The sequence below is a fragment of the Schizosaccharomyces pombe genome (assembly GCF_000002945.2).
Source record: "Schizosaccharomyces pombe strain 972h- genome assembly, chromosome: I".
Classification (NCBI taxonomy): domain Eukaryota; kingdom Fungi; phylum Ascomycota; class Schizosaccharomycetes; order Schizosaccharomycetales; family Schizosaccharomycetaceae; genus Schizosaccharomyces; species Schizosaccharomyces pombe.
Window position 1 is genome coordinate 2849338 of NC_003424.3, and position 20284 is coordinate 2869621.

The following is a 20284-nucleotide window of genomic DNA, read 5'->3' on the forward strand; positions in this document are numbered from 1 at the left end:
GTAAATAAACAAAAATTAAGTGTTAGGGAGCATCAGAAGTTATCCGATATTCTTATTACTGCCTTTACATACAATTTGTACAAATACTGATGCGCTATGGATGCAAAAAAGTAGAAAAGTTGACAGGCATAAATTTCTCTACAAACTCTCAACAGGAACTTTTAACTGTGTTTATATTCACACATCCTCTTACTTTTACTGTTACCGCCATGTCATAAAGGTTTACTTGAAAATTATGTTTTATACAAAGTACGCATTACAGACATGGCATGTCGAAAGCCAACGATATTGTAAAGTAAAAACCTAATAATAGTATTATTAATGCCACAAACCATGAAGAAAATTAAAGGACTAGTAAACACATTTTTAAATTCAGTAATCGTCAATCACAACACCGCTTCTTTGCTTTGACCGTTTGTTTTTTTTGTTATGCTTTTTTGAAGTTGCAGAGGAAAGTGCTTCGGGTGAAACACCAAGCTCTAAAGCTGTCAATTGGCGAGCCTTCCTGCGTGAAAGTGGTTTGCCTTGAGCATTCATCGGGTACTTCGGAGATGCATCATCATTCAAACGACGTTGGAAAGGCTGCATAGTATTACGGCCTTTATAAACGGGTCCTTGCATGGCAACAGCGGTACCTTTTACCATTGGGCGCACATGCGGGTTTTCCTGAAAATACTCGTCGTCAACAAGCTGACTTTCAGCTGACAACGTATTGTCGGATATCGCTGTTCGTTGTAACTTTTCAGTAATCGAGTCAGACGTAGCAGAAACAATCTTTTGGTGATGTTCTTTGTTAAATTCAGAGCCAGAATTTGGATAGTTAGGTGGAGGATGGACGTAAAGAAGTTTACCGTTTACATAGTCCTTCAAAAGAATACGGGCTGCTCGTGAATCATCAGGTGTACCGTGATGTGCACGCATAAAACCACGAGATCTAGCAAAAGGAAAAAGAACTTCTTGAGCAGACGGAACTCCAGTGCCACCTTCCTCAATCGGTTTAATACGAATCCTTATAGTATATAATGTCTCAAGAACTTCCTTAGGAATTCTTTCAGCCATTAATGCCGATGGGCCTGTGTATTCACGAAGTTGATCAATTGGCAGTACGCCATCTAGTACCAGATCTGCCTGAGTAGTTGCGAAAGAAGGAAACACCAAACCTGGACAATCCAATAATGATACTTTTTCACTTAAGTTGATAGTTTGAAAATGCTTGGTCTTTCCAGGAGTAGAAGATACAGATACCTTCTTAGAGCCGACCAATGCATTAATAGTAGAAGACTTACCGACATTCGGATAACCCACCAGCCCAAATGTCATTTTAGTCTTTCCATCAGGAAGGGTAGAAGCAAACTTTTCAAATATACCTTCAAGGACCTTTAATGTGGCGATACGACTAGAATGGACGTCGTTTTCATCTGCCTGTAGGCTTTCAGGGATTTCATTTGATGAAGTGGATTCATAGGTTTCCAGATCCTCGCCCCTTTCATTAGCTTCCGCAGCCATACGAGCTGAAAAAAATAGAAAAGGAATATTATTTTCATTGAAGTAAGATGACCAGTAGTTACGCTGCTCTTCTGTTAACATGTCTGCTTTGTTCACCAAAAGAAAATTTTTTTTACTAGGACCAACTTCTTTAACGTATTGTTCAAGGTGTGCTGAGCGAAAAAAGAGCGGATTTCGAGCATCTACTATTTGAACAACAACATCTGATCGTTCAATAACACGCCATAGTTGACGCCATATTTCAAGGTTTCTCTCAAACGGTGTCACAATGAAACCCTCAACATCTTGAAGCTGTGCTAAATTTCTACGCCAATTTAAAAATGATTCACGCTCCATCCTATCTAACTCGACAGCTGTCGTTGTTTGATCCCAATGAGGACGTCTGGGAATCGTCAAACGATCTTTGTTTTTTTCTTGTTTTTGCTTTGAACGAGCAGCCTCCTCTTTACTAAGTAGAAAGGGATTTTGCTCTGGATTTTGAATCACAGTAACATTTTGTTTCTCTGCGATAAACTCGACTTCTCCTAATTCGGCAGTATTTAAGAATTCATCCAGATCCGTTTCATGGGTAACCGAACGTAGAGCAGCACGATGTGCCTTGGGATCTGAATCAACTATATGTTTTAAACCACCTTTACGATTTCTCCTGTTCTTGGTAAAATCTGATTGAATCGCTCTACCCAGTCCAATTTGATTTTTCGATTTTGGAAGAACCTACTCAATGACAATTAGCAAAAAGCTTTCAATTGACAATCCAGCATAAGCTGCATGTAAAGAGAAAATCACAAGTCTAACTTTAAGAGTTGTTAAGTTACTGACATACCATAATTACTTTCAAACTGCTGAAATTTAGCAAAATAAATATAAAATTTTTCCTGTTGTAACACTATTTTAATTCCCAAAAACCCAATAATTCCAAAGCTCCAAAATTTCCTTTACGATGGTGGAGACTCTGCTTTAGACTTACTAATTGACACTTGCGAAGAATAGTGAGCTTTAAAGCAGTCACGAAGTAATAAGGATACATAATGTATCGGTATAAAAGAATACCTACAAGAATTCAATAAGTGAACTTGTGCAAACTAGCGTTTTATTGGGAATTGAGCAGTTATTTTTATTAAAGAACCGGTCAAATATCTTTAAATATTCCTTTTTAATTAAATCATCAAACACCGGTTAACAATTGGTCAAAATGGTAAGAAATGAATAAAAAAATAAATTTTTGCCTGTGCGATTGTTGGTTGAACAGAAAATTGTATTTTAGCAATCTATTAATCTTGATTTATTTGTCAAATAGGGAATTGTTGGTTGACTAACGAAAATATGAATAGGGTAAGAAAAAGTTCGTGAATAAAAATAAAGCACAAACATTTCATCTCGTCCATCGTTCTCAACGAGATCCTCAGTATCATGATGAAAATGCTACTGAACGTGTTTTAGTTTCAGCTGAAACTTTAAACAAAACTGCACGTCGCTTAAATCGCCAAACTCTTGATGAAGAATATGGTAGCACTATTCGTCCCAATGAAGGCGAGGCAGCTAATTATGGTATCTATTTTGATGACACTGAATATGATTACATGCAGCATTTGCGAAATATTGGAAATGAAGACGCTACTTGGGTTGAAGCACCTGCAACTCGTAAAACACAAGATAAGCAGAAAAAGCAACAAATTCAGCTAAGAGATCAGCCAAGCATTTTGCCTCAAGAGGTATTACCATCTGAGGTTGAGTTAGAAAGAACTTATCAAGATCAGCAAAGTGTACCCGATGCTATATCTGGTTTTCAACCAGATATGGATCCGAGATTGAGGGAAGTGCTTGAGCAGCTTGAACATTCTGATATCAATGACGAAGAGACTTCGGATTTTGACGAAGAGTTTGAGAAATTGGTGGCTAGCGGGAAGGCTGACGAAAGTGAATTTTATGCTCAACCGTTCGTAGAGGAAGGTGAAAAGGATTATGATGAAGCAGCTGCAGCAAAGGCTGGAAAATCCGAATGGGAAATAGAGTTTGAAAAGTTTAAGCTGGAGCAAAAGAAACAGCCTGACGTTGCTAGCAGTGACGGTGACTTCTCCGACGAACCTGAAAGCGAAGAACGCGACGAGGTACCTGAACTGGTGTCCTCCTCCAAGTCTAAATCAAAAACCAAACGTAAAGCTCGAACTGCCCTTTCTTCCGTGTCCATGAGTAGTTCAGCTCTTTTCCGAAATGAAGGATTGACTTTATTAGATGATAGGTTTGACAAAGTAGAAGAAGAGTACACACCCATTAAAGACGAGCGCGAATTAATTGATCCAGATCAAAAGGATGTGTTTGATTTGGTAAATGATAATCAATTCAACGATATTATGGATGAGTTTTTAGTCTCATATGGGCCTACTTTAGGTCGGAAAAAGGCACCATCGCGTATGTCGAATTCAAAGAAAAAGTCATCTCTAGAAGAGCTTGACAATGTTCGTAAAATGCTTGGGCGTGCTAGGATTTGATAGTGATTTTCTTCTATTTAATTGTGAATCTTGGACAAAAGGGGGAGTTTTTTTATTATTTAGGCATACTAATGTTTTTGTTTTTGTTTTCGTTATACACAATATTAATTTTTTTTACGGTTTAGAGTTTTTTACATATTACATAGAACGATCATCCGAACCGTTCATAAATGACACTATCCACTAAGTCCCATACTAAAATACTTTATGCTTACAGACGAGATAACACCATTAGGGTATCTATTTAATAATTCGAGAACAAAATAAACATGCTGCAAAACAAACATTACTACTCTTGTACGCATGATAAATATATATATATATAATTGGTTGATAAAGTGAAATTTTATTTGAGTAAATGTTCTGCGTCCTTTGCAAGCCAAATTGAGCTAGTTATTTCAAAGGTATTGCAATTTACTCATTGCTCCTTAGTGAGGGCGCAAATGGATGAGCCTATCTATTTACTATTTCTCAGTTAGCAAAAAATACAAAAAATTTCAGTTATATTAGACTTACGATCTGGCTCTCATCTTTCTTCTTTTACGTTTGAGACGACGCACGCGTTTTTTCCTCCATTTATCACGCATCTTGGCAGTGGTAAAAATGTATTGTAGGCCACATGTTAGATATACGAAAATGTGACTGTTTCTTTGGCTCTGGCATATGAGATAGCGTCGTGCTATATGCAATAACATATTATAAAAAGTTCGTTAATTAAGTTTGCTGTCAGCAATACTACACTACGCTATGATACACTACGTTGAGTATCACTATATGTCACATGTTCTAATTATATATCGTACCATGTATGATACGATATGGAGATTGATCTTAATGATAATCTATTAAGATCAATATTATCTGAATACTATAAATAGAGCTACTGCTGAACCTCGTTCCTCAGTTCAGTTATGAGCTATATTAGTGATAGGTAACATTATAACCCAGTTAATACAATACCTATACTCAGTTGCTACTTATACAACCTGTGTATTGTAATATAATAGATCACAAGGAAAACTCACCGCAGTTCTACGTATCCTTAAATTAGATACCAAACTGCGTAGCTTACATTTGCGTAATGTTTAAATTCCCTTTTAAGCTTCTAAATAAATTTGAGATTCCACTGTGGTATGTCGCACTAAAGCTGGAATGATATTGCTTTATAAGTAAATTGATGGAAATACTGTTAAGTAGCTGGCTTTTAGTTCAACTGATAAGTTTCAAATGCTTTAGCAATGAAATTTCAAAATTCTGTGGAATTGATCGCAACTTGGACTTCAATACGTACTTACGTTGAGCACAAGTACGAATTCATTTTAATTCCACAATCTTGAAACGAAGAATAAATTGAATAGCATTTATCCATTATTTGTAATAATGAAAACGTTTTTTTGAAAGAATAAGTTATAAAGCTATTTTATAAACTTAAACTCGTTTCGTAAAGTGTTTTAAAATTATGCGTTGTTAAAACATACGCAGAAATGCAATAATTTATCACTTAACAAAAATAGCTAAAGGTGGGCTTTTAGTTTCGAGTAAAGATTGTTATTTCCTAATGAAGTTCTCTTTAAATTTTCTTCCATTCTTCCCTTAATGTTTTGCAGAGGCGTTGTTCATTTTAATTTTGAAGAAAGAAAGTTACCGTTGAGGTGCGCATGCTTACGGAAGCTAGTGGTAATAGAAATTATTTTATAAGTAAACTGTATTATATGGGCAAAATAATCTTTGGAAAAGTCGTACGCTCAAAAAACTTGCCTAAAGTGTTGTTAAAAACTTACAAATTCAACTAAAAAGATACAGTTTAATTATTAATAGAATGAACAACAAACGTACTATGCCAATACAAAACCAGTGATCTGAGAAAACTAAACAAATAAATTTTGAGGATATCACGATGTAAAGAGTAGCCCTCCTATCCTTCGTAATTTCAAGACATTTTGAGAATAAATAGAAGTAAAAAACCAAATAAGAAATTATAGGGAAAAATTATGCTGCAATGATTATAGGTGCTGTAGAAGCATCGTTATCAACTTCCATGAATTCATCTTCATCATAGATCACCCGGACAATCAAGCTGCAGCTTGGGCAACGAGCAACATCTTCCCCTAATTGAAGATCTTCCTAAATAATGAATTAGTATAAACTTCCAAAATATTAAGAAATTGCGTATCAATACATACCAAAGATATCTCGAAGCGATCCCCACAAGGACAGGGAAAAGTGTACAAGTTCGTACCGGCGTCTTTTAATTAGCAAAAGTATTCAACTTTTAACAAATACATACCAAACGTGAAATCTTCTAACTCGATTTCGTCGTAAAATGACATTTTGCCGCTTCAATGCACTACTGGCAGAAGGTGCGTGGCCACTCCACCAAAAATTTGTTTTATATGTGGGAACCGCCCATAATGAAAACTACAAGCTAAGTTTAACATAAATGGAATCTACTGTAATTTAGAGGAGAACGATACTTACTTGTTACCGTTTTGTTGTATTTTTTAAAACGTCCGCCTATATTCATTTAGAAACTATAAATGCGTTACAAATCTATGTTGAGCAAATTTGATTGTACAGTTTTTATTTTCGCTTTATTACATGAGAGGAATGAGTTATAACATTACTCATGAATGCGACGCTATTAATATTCTATCAGATAATTTACATGAAGGAGCAATATCAGAAGATATGGTTGCCCTCAGTGGTCCAGCCATAGAGTTACTAGAAAATAATGTTGGTAGTTCAAAAAATAGCTATCAAGAAGATGAGGGAAGTTCTTCGATTGATGAGAACGCGCCTCTTATAAGCATAAAACGAAAGAGGAGAATTCGTACGGTTAAATCTACTTCAAATAAAGAATTAGTGCAAAGAAAAGCATCGAAACCTACTAAACAGAAATCTGTTTTCACACCACTTGAGCAGCAATACTTAGAATTGAAGAAAAATTATCAAGAAACTATTTTGGCAATTGAAGTAGGATATAAGTTCCGATTTTTTGGGAAGGATGCAAAAATAGCCTCTGAGGTGTTAGGAATTAGTTGCTATTTTGAGCACAATTTTTTAAATGCTAGTGTTCCCTCGTATCGTATTGACTATCACTTGGAAAGACTCATTAATTTTGGTCTCAAAGTTGCTGTTGTTCGACAAACTGAAACAGCCGCTCTCAAGTCAACTAGCTCTAGCAGAAACACTCTGTTTGACAGACGAGTTGCTCGCGTGCTTACCAAGGGGACTACTCTAGATGATAGCTTTTTTCGCTTTGAGCAAACACAGCATGGTACACTACAAGCTTCCCAATTTATCCTATGTGTTGCAGATAATGTTGATAAGAGCAAAGCAAAATCAGGAAGAGTTCAGGTTGGACTAATTGCCATACAATTATCATCTGGAACTACTGTTTATGATCATTTTCAAGATGATTTTTTGAGAAGCGAATTACAAACAAGACTTTCTCATTTTCAACCTTGTGAATTGATATATTCGAACAAGTTATCTTCCGAATCGGTTGCCCTACTGAATCATTACGTATCAACTGAAAAAACTTGCGGTAGAGTAGTGCGTGTGCAACATGCTGTTCAGCAGGACGTGAAACTAGCATTGGAGAATTTGCAGGACTTCTTTTCTTCTAAATGCATCATGTCCGGTAGCAAAATTATAGAATTACACATGGAAAAGGTGAAGTCTTTACATTCTCTTTCAATCATTTGTTTGGACATGGCCATTTCTTATTTGATGGAATTCTCATTGGAAGATCTATTCGTTGCTTCAAACTTTTATCAACCTTTTGATAGCATTTCTTCTATGGTTTTAAGTAAACAGGCTTTGGAAGGTCTTGAGCTTTTCGTTAATCAAACAGATCATACACCTGTTGGTAGCCTATTTTGGGTGTTAGATCGCACATACACAAGATTTGGACAAAGGATGCTTCAGAGATGGCTTCAAAAGCCTTTGGTTGATAAAGAAAATATAATCGAGCGTCTGGACGCGGTTGAGGAATTAGCCTTTAATTCTAATAGTCAAGTTCAAGCAATTCGTAAAATGCTGTATAGATTGCCCGATCTCGAAAAGGGTCTGTCCAGAATCTACTATCAAAGGGTAAGTTATTTTTCTGTTTCATTTTCTTACAGTAGTGCACTCCGTCTGAAATGTTCCATGTTTTGAAGGGTTTTTATAAAGCCGCATCTGCTTTCTCGAAAAATTCATACTCTTGTTTTAAGTCAGCATTGCTTAGAAGACTAATTCAACAGCTTCCTAGCATATCGTCTATCATTGATCATTTCTTGGGAATGTTTGATCAAAAAGAAGCTGAAAATAACAACAAGGTTGACATGTTCAAGGATATTGACAATTTTGATTTATCAGAAGAGCCAAACGATGTAGATTATGAGTTGGCACAGGAAATTCGAGAGCTGAAAATGAGTATTTTGATGGTCAGAACTGAAATGGATTTTCACCTTCAAGAATTGAGAGACTATTTAGAATATCCTAATTTGGAGTTTTCTATTTGGGGAAATGTCAAATTCTGCATTGAAGTTTCTAAAGGATGTAAAAAAATTCCACCAGATTGGATCAAGTTAAGTTCTACTCGATCTCTTTTCCGGTTTCATACACCAAAAATTCAATCTCTCTTGATTGAATTGTCTTCTCATGAAGAAAACCTAACAATTTCAAGTGAAAAAATTTATCGCTCATTTCTTTCTAGAATATCTGAACATTACAATGAATTGCGAAATGTTACAACAGTATTGGGGACATTGGATTGCTTAATTTCTTTTGCCCGGATTTCTTCTCAATCGGGTTATACAAGGCCAGAATTTTCAGATAAGGAGCTGTTAATACATGAATCTCGACATCCAATGATTGAATTGCTAAGTGATAAATCTTTTGTACCTAACCATATTCATCTAAGTTCTGATGGTGTCAGGTGTTTGTTAATTACGGGCCCAAATATGGGCGGAAAAAGTTCTTTTGTTAAACAATTAGCACTTAGCGCCATTATGGCTCAAAGTGGTTGCTTTGTTCCAGCAAAAAGTGCTCTGCTTCCTATTTTTGATTCGATTCTTATCAGAATGGGATCATCTGACAACCTTTCTGTGAACATGTCTACTTTTATGGTAGAGATGCTCGAAACCAAGGAGGTTTTAAGCAAGGCTACAGAAAAATCAATGGTCATTATTGACGAATTAGGTCGGGGTACTAGTACTATTGATGGAGAAGCTATTTCTTATGCAGTCTTGCACTATTTAAATCAATATATAAAATCTTATTTATTGTTTGTGACACATTTTCCTAGTTTAGGAATACTAGAAAGAAGGTTTGAAGGGCAACTTCGTTGCTTTCACATGGGTTACTTAAAATCAAAGGAAGACTTTGAGACTAGCGTTTCACAGTCTATATCATTTCTTTACAAATTGGTTCCTGGGGTTGCTTCAAAAAGTTATGGGTTAAATGTTGCTAGAATGGCAGGAATTCCGTTTTCAATTTTAAGTCGTGCAACCGAAATTAGTGAAAATTACGAAAAGAAGCATAGAAATGCAAGGAAAAATGTTTTCATACGAAAGGTTGCAAAACTATTAATGATTCTTAATGCCGAAGAGATTGATTTTAAAAGGCTTTTCTATGATCTTACCGCTTTCGAAGAAATCTGAGAGAGAGCATTACTGAATTAACTACTTTATTAGGATACTCAACACATAAGATTTTACTGTATAAATAAATTTAAGCAACTATACATCAGTTTTAAGTTCTTTTGCTCTGTGCTATTGATTTACTTAAAAATGGGGGCTCCTATATAGTGTCCAGAATAATATGAGAGTTTCAATTTGTAGAGAACGTCAATATGCTTTTCGCTGTAATTGTTGTGAAAATCGGTAAGACGTCTGTAACCTCCCCATCTATAGAACGCAATTTTGGAGAATATGATTAGCAAAACGAGTTTATCTTTTTAACGAAGAAGAGCATAAACAAATAAAAAATTACAAAAGGGATAGTTAGATCGATTAATTATTTAATTGCTCTCCAACAATTTTTTAGAGAGCGGACTCCAAGGAGTAAGCGGCCGGTTTCACTTGTATCTTGTTCAGTGCAAACCACCACCCTTTTACAATACTTCCTGTTCTGGAGATGGCATTAAAAGAATTATTAGGAAGCGATGCTCCTGTAAGTATTTATTAATTAAATCTTTTTTTAAAAAATCTAACGATAAACATTTTTGTCGTTGCTCGGTTTAAAAAAAGAATAGAAAAATTTTTTCGAAATATATGTGTATGATCTAACTGTTGTTCAGCTTGAAAAGGTTTGCTCTGCTCTTTTAGAATATGAATCTAAGAGGAAGTCATCTGAAAACATTGACTCTGAATCAAAAAAGACCAATTTGTTGGAAGATGAGCAAGATGATATAGAACCGGTGTGGTTGCAGTTGGCTACTTTGAAATTTATTGGGAATAACAGAAAACTTATTCCATACAAAATAGCTATAAAAAATCCCGTTATTCCTTCCTCAAGCGAGGCTTGTCTGATTGTAAAAGATCCTCAGCGCGTTTACAAGGACTTAGTTAACGAAGCAGGCTTGTCCAAAGTGGTTACTCGGGTTATTGGTCTTAGCAAGTTGAAAGCCAAATGGAACTCTTACGAACAGAAACGCCAACTGCGCGATCAGTTTGATATTTTCTTAGCTGATGATCGTGTAATTCCCATGCTCCCCCGTATCCTTGGTAAAACTTTTTATCAAAAAAGTAAGGTCCCTGTGCCTGTAAAAATATCTAAGGGTACTGCTGAACAGTTAAAGCGAGAAGTTGTGTCTGCTTATGGCGCCACATACTTCAATTCTGCACCCTGCAGTAGTTTTATGATTAAATGTGGACATGTTTCCAATACAAGTACTGAACTGGCTGAAAACGTCGAGTCTATTTTACAATTTGTTTCCAAACATATTGTGCCTGATGGGGCAAAGGGGATCGCTAGCATTCATCTTAAAACAAGCCAAAGCATTGCTATCCCACTTTGGAATAATCCAAATTTGAAAGAGTTGATTGCTAGCTCTCGTAAAGTGGTAACCAAGGAAACTGCATCTTCAAAGCGTAAAAGTGATGAAGAATCTTTACCCAGTCAGAAAAAGCAGAAAAAGGTTGAAGTTGCCAAGGAAAGTAAAGATTCAAAACAGCAAAACGTTAGTGATAAGAAACAGGTTACGGTGAAGGAAGTTCCTAAGAAGTTATCCGTTAAAAATGCCGCTAAAACAACTAACCGTGATGAGGATTCAAAGGGCAAAAAGGCAAAAGCCAGTCCTAAAGTTTCTCAGTCCTCTTTAAAAGCAAATGGAACTACTGCTATCAAAAAGGTAAAGGCAGGAAAGAATAAGGTAAAGCACTAAAATTTCGGGAGCATGAATGGGTTTTTTGTATGTGTATATATAATTTCAGATATACTGTTATTCTACGGCTAATTGATTTATTTGGGTCTCAAAATATTATTTGAAAATTCAACTATTATAGGAAATAAATGAGCGACTGTAGGTTGAACAAGCAGTCGTCTGATAATTCGTAAGGTAAGAGTAATTTTGAACAGACAAAATACTTATGGCGTAAGCACGAACATCTTTTTGTAGGGTTATTATTATATCAACGGGTAATTGCTTCAAGGTTGGAGCCCTTTTCTGATTCCCTACCTGTTCCAGGATATCCATCGGGCCACATTGCACAATCTTGGACTAATTTCCAGTCTATCGGATTTCTATTGTTTTTGTGATAATATCTGAGCCAAGTATCTTCTCGCTTCATAATTAGTGACATTGGGTAGCAGTGCTCATGCTCATTCATATTCATCCTTCCTACAAATACTTGCCAATTTCCCGACTCAACTCTACAAGCAGAAAACCAGGGTGAATTGAGATATTGCATGACAAATGGAGTATACGAGGATATGGGATTTGTTTTTTGTACATCAATGGAAAATCCATTTGTCCAACTAGTAGCATGAAAAACCAGTGGAGAATATTTATTTTCGATAAAAGCTCTAAATCCGCTTTTGTATGAAGGATTAGTGCCTGCTTTATTGAAGTGTTTTTGCTAGTTTGGTAATGCTTACCTTTTCACCTCGAGATATCCTCTATGATTTAAATTAAACCGAAAGATCAGCTTTTCAGACTTTTTTGAAATAGGTGATAAATATAATTGATTTTGATCTACAACTATGTATCTGCCATCCAGTCCACTAAGTGTCGGATCTTCCATCTTTGAAACCATAGACCACAGGGCAGATATCCTGTACTGGTTAAATTCATCTATTTTCTTTTGTACCTCAATTTCCTGTTTTGTCTTCCAAAAATCCCCAGGTAAACAAGCGCTAGGTTTTGGGATCCTTGCTGTTCCAAATACGAATATGGCTAAATATATATATTTGCAAATCATTGCAATCCTTTGTTTTGGGAATTTCTAAGTTTGGCTTAGTCGTTCAATAGTGGTATTGATGACATCTGTTGTATGGTAAACAAACGTTTTATTTACATTTGAAACTACTGTAATAAATATGTATCAGTAAACAAATGGTAAACCAGAATAGAATTTTAAAACATTCTACATATTCCGTTTGTTATAATAATTAGCAATTACGAAATTCCAATTCTTTCATTTTTCGATTTATATAGAGTAAGTATTTGAAAACACTAAAAGCAACATTTAAAAGGTAATTATTCTACACTAATTATTAAGAGCCTAATTTAGTTTACAATATAAATATTGGGCGGGTTCGCTTTTTACATATATTTTTAATACAAACGAAAATAAAATATATTCAAAATCTCAGATATTAATTGTTTTTTTGATAGAAAAAAAAGGTATATAAAATAGCATAATTTAACATATTACAGCTTTAAAATACGAATTGAAGCGTCATGCTAATGAAATATAGTTGCAGGTTTTTATTTAACATTCAAAACATAATTGTTTATAAAACCATAGTACTTAAACATCTATACATAAATTTTCTAAATTGAAGTGTAAGGATAAGGACTCGTGTATATTAACAATATAATCTCAATTTAGCTTGAACAAGCATTTGTAAATATACCATTCACAGTAATAATTACCATTTACCAAGCAGTTAAGGCACCTCAAGAATATACTTGGCGAAAGCAGTGGTTTTTTACGAATTGCACTTCTTATTAATAATAAGAAAAAGTTTTGAGAGTTTAAATTTGTTTTTTGCTTCTTGATAATCAATTATTGCGTTCTTTTTTCAATCTACTCATGGTTTGAGAAATCACCAGTCAATTCCCTAGTATTGATTTCCAACACTCATTCATATTTGCATTTTTTTTAAAAAGTTATTTAAAATAGAAAAATATGGAAATGTACGTTGAAGATGTACCGATGCCGGATATTGGGCCTGATTCCGTCTTAAATACGCCAATTCGACCGAAATATGAAATTTTGAAAAGTAAAAAAAAAACCCAGAATGAGAATGATCCAGAGCCAATGGATATTTCAATGTCTCCTGACGAAAAAAATCTCAAAAAGTCGACTGTCAGGCGTAAATTGCGAAAATCAAAGCCCAACTCTTCTTCAAATCAGGTTTCTTCTCGTACTCGAGCGTTGACTAAGAGGTCCAATTCTTCGAACGCGATCATAAAAGCCAACAATCAAGATTCTGTGTATGTTTCAGATTGGACAAATGTTCATCGAGATATACCTATCGTTGTTAGTGGTTATTTGCAACTGATGTTTAATGCGTGCGTTGCTTCAATCTTTCTTTATTTTTTGTTTAAAATTGTCTTTGGCATTCAAAACGATGTCCGAAATCGTGTTGAGTATCATAAAATACTGCAAGAAGAACAAGCTGCTGACTGTCAACGGGAATATCTTTCTATTAACTGTGACTCTCCAGGACCTGCTATTTTTGAAGTTTGTCAAAAACTGAAACAATGTAAAATGGAAAGTTCTAATAATGTCGGTTCTACAAAGTTGGCAGCGTTAGTTTTTGCTGAGATTATAGACGCTTTTATAAGTCATATTTCTTATAAAACTATGGTTTTTTCCCTCATTCTTGTATTTGGAAGTCTACTAACATCCAATTACGCCTTTGGTCTTTATAGAGCTAGACATTCTCAAAATATCCACGATTATGCTGCCAACGCTATCCCGGCGATGATACCGTCCAGTAGATTCCTTCCTTCCAATCTTTCTGATATTTCCAATAGAAACCTTATCGAAGCTGCCTCTCAGGAGGAAGAAATTTGAACGTCTTCATTTTTCTACTAACCTCATTTTTCTTAAAATCATTTTTCATCACTTTCATTTATATCATTACTTTGAACGTTATTGGTATGCTTTCTAATTTGGCATACAAATTTCGTTATTCGGATTCATTTTCTTTTATAATTTTGTTAATTTAGCTGTTCATTGTATCGTATTGCTTTGTTTCTCACAAGGGTGAGCCAATTAATATTCTAACTTTGAATTTCTTTTTTGGAAAAATGCATTATTTATAAGCCTTTTAAACTGTAGTATATTAGTAAATTAAGCAAACTAAGCTTTTAAAACGGAGAATGATTGAATGAACTGTACATCTTTTCATTCAAACATTCAATGTTTGATTTTTATTTGTTAGACATAATTATTCAGATAATGGCGATGGCTATTCACACGGCAGAGAGTTTATTTTTTGTATATGGCAGTTGTGTTCTGAGTCCACATAAATATCACACCAATGGAATCCGAGCTTGTACGACTTCAAATCCAGGTATATTGGAAATTCCATTTCTTTTTGGAATAATTCTTTAAAGCCGGAAATCATAGACGCAAAATATGAAACACAATTCGGTCGTAAAGCTGCCCAAAAACTATTCCTTAAACAGTCAATTACCTCCATTTTTGCTGTTAATGGATTTACTTCCGGCAAGACCAAACTGGTATTTAAATCAGATTGGCGGGTTAAATCTATCATTCAATTAGTATTTCGTAAAACAAGCAACCCTTACTCGCTACAAATCCGGTGATCACCAAAGTTAACGGTTGAATTTTTAAATGCCCAGAAACACCTGAAAAAAGGTTGGAGAACTTGCATAAATCATTTCTCAAAAAGTTTGAGGATAACGGGTTCTCCAAGTTTGACACTAAAATAAATCAATATTCAATCCCATAAATTTACCATTTCTTACGAATTTCAGTCGTTGTGTCACTAACGCATGAATAATCACTTAGATTGTCAGAAGAATGATTGATTGGGCTAATGCATAGCAAATCTCCAATATAGGTATCCTTGAAATAATGCTTTTGAGAATTGGAATACAATATCTTCACTCGCTGACCATTGTTATCCAGTACAAGAAAATTTGAATTAACGGCAGCTAAGCGTCCCACTTGCCAGGAGTCGCATTTTTTTTCTTCAAAGTCATTCTCACTTAAAATTACCAAAATACCGATCATTCCATCCTGCCAGTTGGTACTGCCTTCCCAAACGGTACTCCAAAATGGAATAAGTAGGTATTGTTGCTTGTCTAGCAGCTTAGGGAAATCATGGTAAGTCCCTGAGAAATGTATAAAATTGGTATTGTTGTCTATAAGAAAAGCACCTTTTTTGTCTAAAGAAATGATGCGACCCAATTCCACAGTAATTCGTTTCACACCTTGATCACTTTTGCTTATAGTAATATCACGTATTTGAAAGAATTCATGTTCAGTTGATTCAACCATTGATTTCACAAAACTTTTTGATGCAGCATATTGCAATACTGGAACAAAGCTAGTTGTAGGAAGGAAACGTATTTGCTTTCGTAAATACCATTTTTGATGGATGCGTGACTGAGAAAAGCGTAAAGTTGACTAAATAAAGGTCTTAGATAATCACTGTTATAAAGGAGATGATATTCAAAAACCTTACACCTTTCAAAATGTTAAATGGTTCATGGAAGAGTAAATAAAAACTGGAATGCAAAATCATTTCGCACGTATTCTCCTCACTATCTTTCAGCTTCAAAGACGGTATTGGGGTATAATAATAATCATAGCAATGAAAATGAAACTGGTCTTCCAAATAAATAACTGCATCTGATTTCGTTAACCATTCCAAAGAAGAAAAAACTGTTTACAAAAAAGGAGGTCAATATCTCTTTATACCAAAAAAAAAAGTAAACTTTCTCGTTACCATTGTCCAATTTATTTCTCTCCGAGCACTACGTTCATGCATGTCAGATTTTATCGACTTGTAGAGTAAGTAGATTCCTTACCGCTAATTCAATCTCGTTAATTAAAATGGGATAGCTAAACCCTGAGGGATACTCCTTTAACAAGCTGATAGTTTTGTTTATTAACCTAAATTGTCAGTAGCCACTCTTTACATATGCGTTAACTTTTAGCATCTACTCACCAGTAATCAGTGAATGCTGGTTGTTTAGATTTCTCAACTAAGCGGTTTTCTAGATCTTCTTTTATTTTTTTAATCAGACCTGGAAAATCCATATAATCATTAAATTTACTACTGCTCTAAGATTAGTAGTTGATAGAATATAGATAATTGACAGCTGCCTAAATACTCCATTTAGTATCATCTGTTTTTATACTGTTACGCCTAATGATATTGAACAATACTTATAAAATTTTTACAATTTAAAAACTTGTTTGCTGTCATTATTTTTGTTATTTCATATCACAATCGAAATTTTAAGTAAGAAGACACAATAAACAGCATATAACCAAATATAATATTTAATTCATTTAAAACAGATATCTATCCGGTTTTGGGATGCTTGTCAAAAAAGATGAAACATCTAGCAAACAAAAAAGCATATGCTTGTAAAATATTAAAACAAACTTAAAACTACCCATCTAGAGAAGGAATGCACTCGTAAAATTAAATTGTTTTCTTATTATCTTCTACTAAGAAGAACCAACGTGCGATGAACGTAGCCTGGCGGGTTAGTAAACGATTAACGAAATAAGGAATTTACTATATTGACATACCGTTGAGATTGTTCTTGGAGAAGTAAATTCATAATAATAAGGGACAGCACCAGGTACAACAAAATTTTTAATCAATGATGCCTTTTCGGATGATTCTCTATCATTACTGTCGCTAACCGGATTGACATCTCCAGCATGTAATGTCATCATAGGAATAGTGGATTGATTTGTCCACACTAAATTTTGAATAGAACGGGGACACAGAGCAAAAATGCCTTTTACAGAGTTTGGTCGAATGTGTTTTAGACTCTCAAGAGCGACAGACGCACCAGTATCTTCACCTAGGAAAAAAATACGTTCTGGATCTGCATCATAATAGATGGCATTCTCTACTATCCAATCTACACACAAAGATACAAATTCGACGGCATCGGAAAGGGGAAATTTTGGAGGCTGGGCGTAATTGGGAACCACTACGAAGAAGCCTAAAGATGAAAGGTAGGGAATGATAATGCTTTCGGATTTCTTAGCACCACAAACCCAAACAATAACAGAAGATGCGGATGCAGATTTTGGAGGTGAATAAGCGTTTAATAAAAGGTGACTTTTGTAAACGAGACGCTCAGCATTATTTTTGGCTAAAAGCCAGTTAGGAAGATAAGAGATGTATGGGTAGCGTTTGACGGTTGTCCCATGTAAATCATTGATAAATAACCTACTGAAGCATTTTGCAAGTGAGCTATTTTTTTGCTGATCGCGGTTACCGATGCTTGGTTCAAGAGATGCGGGTAATTCAGACTCGAGTTTTCGGGCGGCAAGTACATTAACAGCGGCCAAAGCAAACAAGGATCCAAGGCCAAGCATATCAACAAAAAATATTTTGTCGTAGAAAGAAGAAAATTGGGCACCCATACGCTCAGCAATTATAGTAGCAACGAACTTAACGCTTGCCGCTTCTAAGCTTTTCTCTGAAACAAAAGCAAAAAAAGAAGCAACATTTGATTCAGATGCACCGATGACTATCTTGGACAACAACTTAACCAAAAATTTGCGAACTTCCAGCTGGTATGCTGAAAGAATCACAAAAGATGAAAGTACTACCCAAATAGAATAAAGAATCGTCGCAAACCCCATTACTACATGGAATGATTTTTGTCTCAATACTAAATTGGTTAATATAATGTGTGAAAAATAAAATAATTTCAGTAAATAATCATGTCTGTTTTCGTTCTGATGACTTTCAATTGAAGAAATTACGAAGTCCACATTGGGAGAAAAAGCATAAATACGAACCAACCCTCAAGACCCCTGCACGGTAATCATCGTGTCACTCAGATATCCATTTCTATTTAATTTAGAGATTCATCAAACCAAAAATGATCTGGTACACTATTTTTGAAACATTATGCGCATTTGGTATCATCATCGAGTTGGGCATTAACTCAATAGCACAGCCAAACATAGAACAAAATAACCATTATTATTCAAATATTCTTTTAATATGAAATACTTCTTCTTAAAGAAATAAACTTACCAAAACAATCGGTACAAAACTAATTTCGAATAAACGGGTAGATGATGGTGAATGGTGTAAGTGGACTGACTATATATGCGAACACTAGAATCATTGTGATAGAGGGATCAAACCTACAAAAGCTATTTTTTTCTAAAAACGTTGTAAAAATGACTGTATTACATTAAGTCGACTGTTAACTAAGTTGTCTCTGAAAAAGCCAACTTCCATAGTATCTGACCGCTAAAAGGAAATTTCAAGTAAACAAAACCGGTACAATGAAAAGAAACAAATTTTGATTACACCGAAAAGTGTGATTAGGATAGAAAATCTGATCATTTTTAATATATTTTTCGAAAATTTATGACGACAACCTAAGACAAACATGAAAATACAAAAATATTTAAGATATAAAGCGGAAAAAGAAAAGGAAGTAAAACGCCCTTGAAAGCAAAAAAATTGATTTTTATTCAGTATTTGACAAGCAAGGCAATGAAACCCAGCTAAACCAATAATCCATTCGCGAATATTCACAAAAGTTGAAAAAAAAAGCGAAAACAAATATCAACATACCAATTGCTACTTTTTTGAAACCCAAACAATTGGCAAAGGGTATTTGAATGATGACAATAGTTTTAAAAGATGACCCCAATTTGTAACGAAAGAAGCGTATGCTCAAAAGAGGGATTTATTTTTTTTTTTGCTCAGATAGAACCTTAAATCTTTCCAAGTGATGAATATGTTATTTTTTACTGAGCGCTTGCAAATTTGCAGCCTAAACCGGGATAGGAATAGTCATTTTATACCCGTGAACCGTAGCACGTATTTCAGGAGCGCCAGGGTCCTCTTCAAACATAGGGGTTCTTTTTTCTTCTAAAATCTTTTCAATCTGAAAACCCTCACTTTGAGCGATGTCGAAGAAGATCATATCTTTTTTAGCCAGATGTGGACGGTGATGGGTAAAGAAAACGTAGACTACAGCGTTTGGATTACCTTCAATAGCCATTTTGCAAGATTTTATCAGCTTTGAATGCTCAGTATGGTTGAAAACTAAATCAGAAAGCAGTAAAATATCAAACACCTCATTGTCTTTAAAACCAGCATTCGACATGACTTCTTTTATGTTAGAACCCCAGAGATATCCCACTGCAGAAATTTTACTGGCTATTTCAGCATATTGCTTAACATTATGCTCAAGGTTATCGATTAAAGCAGGATCAGGGTAATCAGTCGAAACTACAAATTTTGCTCCGTCAAAAGCAGAAACAATGGAAGGAAGACCAGCTCCAGCTCCAAGTTCAAGTACCTTTTTTGCACGTACAGTGTCAGGGTTTTTGTCAATATAGTTGGCTAATTCAATGCCGCTGTTCCAGAGATAATGTGCCCATAATGAATGACTCCCTACCAATCGCAACTTGATTTCTTCTGGTCTATTATACATAACGATGTTAATATACTAACCTCTATATATTGTTTATAAAAAAAAGCTATCTGTCTAGCCTGTGAGTGGTTTTAAATCATACCCATTCGGCACTATAACTCGTGTGTGTAAAACTTCTTTAGGAGGAGGAGTAGAAGGTCGAAACCCTTCAGGTTCTTCAAAAATTCCAAATCCCTCGAAATCATTATCGGCCATGATTCCTGAACTTCTTTTTTGAGGATATTAGAATTCGTGCTAAAGTAAGGTGGTAAGGTAATTAAAAAAGCAAATTCAATTAGCGATGAAGTTTAATAATTCTCTTGTGGGGAACCAAAATAAAACGTTGAGGAAATGAAATGGTTTCAGTATTCGGTGAATACTCAATTACTTTCGGTTCACATTCAAGGACGAAGTATTTTGTCTAATACCAACACAAGCAAAGTTGTACAAAAAAAATATT

The 20284-nt window shown here is 34.9% G+C and overlaps 11 protein-coding genes and 12 long non-coding RNA genes across 23 annotated transcripts, besides 1 other annotated feature; 10 read left to right on the plus strand and 13 right to left on the minus strand.

Annotated features, from left to right (window-relative positions):
• The first annotated feature begins 56 nt into the window (after nucleotides 1–56).
• On the plus strand, nucleotides 57–2256 carry SPOM_SPNCRNA.3285. The gene has a single exon (NR_192652.1). It is a non-coding gene; the product is annotated as a non-coding RNA (long non-coding RNA).
• On the minus strand, nucleotides 297–2460 carry SPOM_SPAC3F10.16C (HSR1-like GTP-binding protein). The gene is made up of 2 exons (NM_001019375.3): nucleotides 2330–2460; nucleotides 297–2220 (listed from the first exon to the last, which is right to left on the minus strand). The coding sequence occupies exons 1-2, from the start codon at nucleotides 2330–2332 to the stop codon at nucleotides 373–375; spliced, it is 1851 nt and encodes a 616-aa protein (NP_593948.1). The 5' UTR covers nucleotides 2333–2460; the 3' UTR covers nucleotides 297–372.
• A 100-nt stretch (nucleotides 2461–2560) lies between these two features.
• Nucleotides 2561–4316, plus strand: ltv1 (ribosome biogenesis protein Ltv1). The gene is made up of 2 exons (NM_001019376.3): nucleotides 2561–2701; nucleotides 2838–4316. The coding sequence occupies exons 1-2, from the start codon at nucleotides 2699–2701 to the stop codon at nucleotides 3993–3995; spliced, it is 1161 nt and encodes a 386-aa protein (NP_593949.1). The 5' UTR covers nucleotides 2561–2698; the 3' UTR covers nucleotides 3996–4316.
• SPOM_SPNCRNA.3286 lies at nucleotides 3275–3962 on the minus strand. Its single transcript, NR_192653.1, has one exon. It is a non-coding gene; the product is annotated as a non-coding RNA (long non-coding RNA).
• On the minus strand, nucleotides 4310–4594 carry rpl4102 (60S ribosomal protein eL41). Its single transcript, NM_001019377.3, has 2 exons — nucleotides 4512–4594; nucleotides 4310–4459 (listed from the first exon to the last, which is right to left on the minus strand). Exons 1-2 carry the CDS (start codon nucleotides 4580–4582, stop codon nucleotides 4453–4455), a joined length of 78 nt encoding a protein of 25 aa, NP_593950.1. The 5' UTR covers nucleotides 4583–4594; the 3' UTR covers nucleotides 4310–4452.
• Nucleotides 4595–4719: 125 nt separating this feature from the next.
• Nucleotides 4720–5068: an LONG TERMINAL REPEAT.
• On the minus strand, nucleotides 5068–6357 carry dph3 (diphthamide biosynthesis protein Dph3). Its single transcript, NM_001356085.2, has 4 exons — nucleotides 6283–6357; nucleotides 6179–6240; nucleotides 5832–6119; nucleotides 5068–5753 (listed from the first exon to the last, which is right to left on the minus strand). Exons 1-3 carry the CDS (start codon nucleotides 6323–6325, stop codon nucleotides 5985–5987), a joined length of 240 nt encoding a protein of 79 aa, NP_001342897.1. The 5' UTR covers nucleotides 6326–6357; the 3' UTR covers nucleotides 5068–5753; nucleotides 5832–5984.
• Nucleotides 6358–6415: 58 nt separating this feature from the next.
• msh3 (DNA mismatch repair protein) lies at nucleotides 6416–9833 on the plus strand. The gene is made up of 2 exons (NM_001019379.3): nucleotides 6416–8090; nucleotides 8126–9833. The coding sequence occupies exons 1-2, from the start codon at nucleotides 6594–6596 to the stop codon at nucleotides 9641–9643; spliced, it is 3015 nt and encodes a 1004-aa protein (NP_593952.1). The 5' UTR covers nucleotides 6416–6593; the 3' UTR covers nucleotides 9644–9833.
• Nucleotides 6609–6844, minus strand: SPOM_SPNCRNA.3287. The gene has a single exon (NR_192654.1). It is a non-coding gene; the product is annotated as a non-coding RNA (long non-coding RNA).
• Nucleotides 6974–8636, minus strand: SPOM_SPNCRNA.3288. The gene has a single exon (NR_192655.1). It is a non-coding gene; the product is annotated as a non-coding RNA (long non-coding RNA).
• On the minus strand, nucleotides 8775–9032 carry SPOM_SPNCRNA.3289. Its single transcript, NR_192656.1, has one exon. It is a non-coding gene; the product is annotated as a non-coding RNA (long non-coding RNA).
• SPOM_SPNCRNA.3290 lies at nucleotides 9381–9598 on the minus strand. The gene has a single exon (NR_192657.1). It is a non-coding gene; the product is annotated as a non-coding RNA (long non-coding RNA).
• SPOM_SPNCRNA.856 lies at nucleotides 9683–10080 on the minus strand. Its single transcript, NR_151238.1, has one exon. It is a non-coding gene; the product is annotated as a non-coding RNA (long non-coding RNA).
• Nucleotides 10077–12598, plus strand: SPOM_SPAC8F11.04 (U3 snoRNP-associated Cic1/Utp30 family protein). The gene is made up of 3 exons (NM_001356086.2): nucleotides 10077–10154; nucleotides 10282–11541; nucleotides 11583–12598. Exons 1-2 carry the CDS (start codon nucleotides 10119–10121, stop codon nucleotides 11365–11367), a joined length of 1122 nt encoding a protein of 373 aa, NP_001342898.1. The 5' UTR covers nucleotides 10077–10118; the 3' UTR covers nucleotides 11368–11541; nucleotides 11583–12598.
• mug130 lies at nucleotides 11512–12429 on the minus strand. The gene is made up of 2 exons (NM_001019381.3): nucleotides 12081–12429; nucleotides 11512–12017 (listed from the first exon to the last, which is right to left on the minus strand). The coding sequence occupies exons 1-2, from the start codon at nucleotides 12401–12403 to the stop codon at nucleotides 11615–11617; spliced, it is 726 nt and encodes a 241-aa protein (NP_593954.1). The 5' UTR covers nucleotides 12404–12429; the 3' UTR covers nucleotides 11512–11614.
• Nucleotides 12599–13078: 480 nt separating the features above from the next.
• brr6 (nuclear envelope protein Brr6/Brl1) lies at nucleotides 13079–14508 on the plus strand. Its single transcript, NM_001019382.3, has one exon. The coding sequence runs from the start codon at nucleotides 13337–13339 to the stop codon at nucleotides 14228–14230; it is 894 nt and encodes a 297-aa protein (NP_593955.1). The 5' UTR covers nucleotides 13079–13336; the 3' UTR covers nucleotides 14231–14508.
• On the minus strand, nucleotides 14393–16489 carry cdc24 (DNA replication protein Cdc24). The gene is made up of 7 exons (NM_001019383.3): nucleotides 16359–16489; nucleotides 16219–16303; nucleotides 16137–16164; nucleotides 15873–16072; nucleotides 15151–15814; nucleotides 14971–15105; nucleotides 14393–14929 (listed from the first exon to the last, which is right to left on the minus strand). The coding sequence occupies exons 1-7, from the start codon at nucleotides 16448–16450 to the stop codon at nucleotides 14628–14630; spliced, it is 1506 nt and encodes a 501-aa protein (NP_593956.1). The 5' UTR covers nucleotides 16451–16489; the 3' UTR covers nucleotides 14393–14627.
• SPOM_SPNCRNA.3291 lies at nucleotides 16000–16590 on the plus strand. The gene has a single exon (NR_192658.1). It is a non-coding gene; the product is annotated as a non-coding RNA (long non-coding RNA).
• An 18-nt stretch (nucleotides 16591–16608) lies between these two features.
• Nucleotides 16609–18471, minus strand: SPOM_SPAC8F11.08C (esterase/lipase). Its single transcript, NM_001356087.2, has 3 exons — nucleotides 18426–18471; nucleotides 16952–18054; nucleotides 16609–16898 (listed from the first exon to the last, which is right to left on the minus strand). Exons 2-3 carry the CDS (start codon nucleotides 18023–18025, stop codon nucleotides 16842–16844), a joined length of 1131 nt encoding a protein of 376 aa, NP_001342899.1. The 5' UTR covers nucleotides 18026–18054; nucleotides 18426–18471; the 3' UTR covers nucleotides 16609–16841.
• SPOM_SPNCRNA.3292 lies at nucleotides 16919–17459 on the plus strand. The gene has a single exon (NR_192659.1). It is a non-coding gene; the product is annotated as a non-coding RNA (long non-coding RNA).
• SPOM_SPNCRNA.3293 lies at nucleotides 17691–18038 on the plus strand. Its single transcript, NR_192660.1, has one exon. It is a non-coding gene; the product is annotated as a non-coding RNA (long non-coding RNA).
• On the plus strand, nucleotides 18141–18927 carry SPOM_SPNCRNA.3294. The gene has a single exon (NR_192661.1). It is a non-coding gene; the product is annotated as a non-coding RNA (long non-coding RNA).
• On the minus strand, nucleotides 18526–20103 carry nnt1 (nicotinamide N-methyltransferase Nnt1). The gene is made up of 2 exons (NM_001019385.3): nucleotides 19928–20103; nucleotides 18526–19834 (listed from the first exon to the last, which is right to left on the minus strand). Exons 1-2 carry the CDS (start codon nucleotides 20038–20040, stop codon nucleotides 19180–19182), a joined length of 768 nt encoding a protein of 255 aa, NP_593958.1. The 5' UTR covers nucleotides 20041–20103; the 3' UTR covers nucleotides 18526–19179.
• SPOM_SPNCRNA.3295 lies at nucleotides 19142–20272 on the plus strand. Its single transcript, NR_192662.1, has one exon. It is a non-coding gene; the product is annotated as a non-coding RNA (long non-coding RNA).
• Nucleotides 20273–20284: the final 12 nt, after the last annotated feature.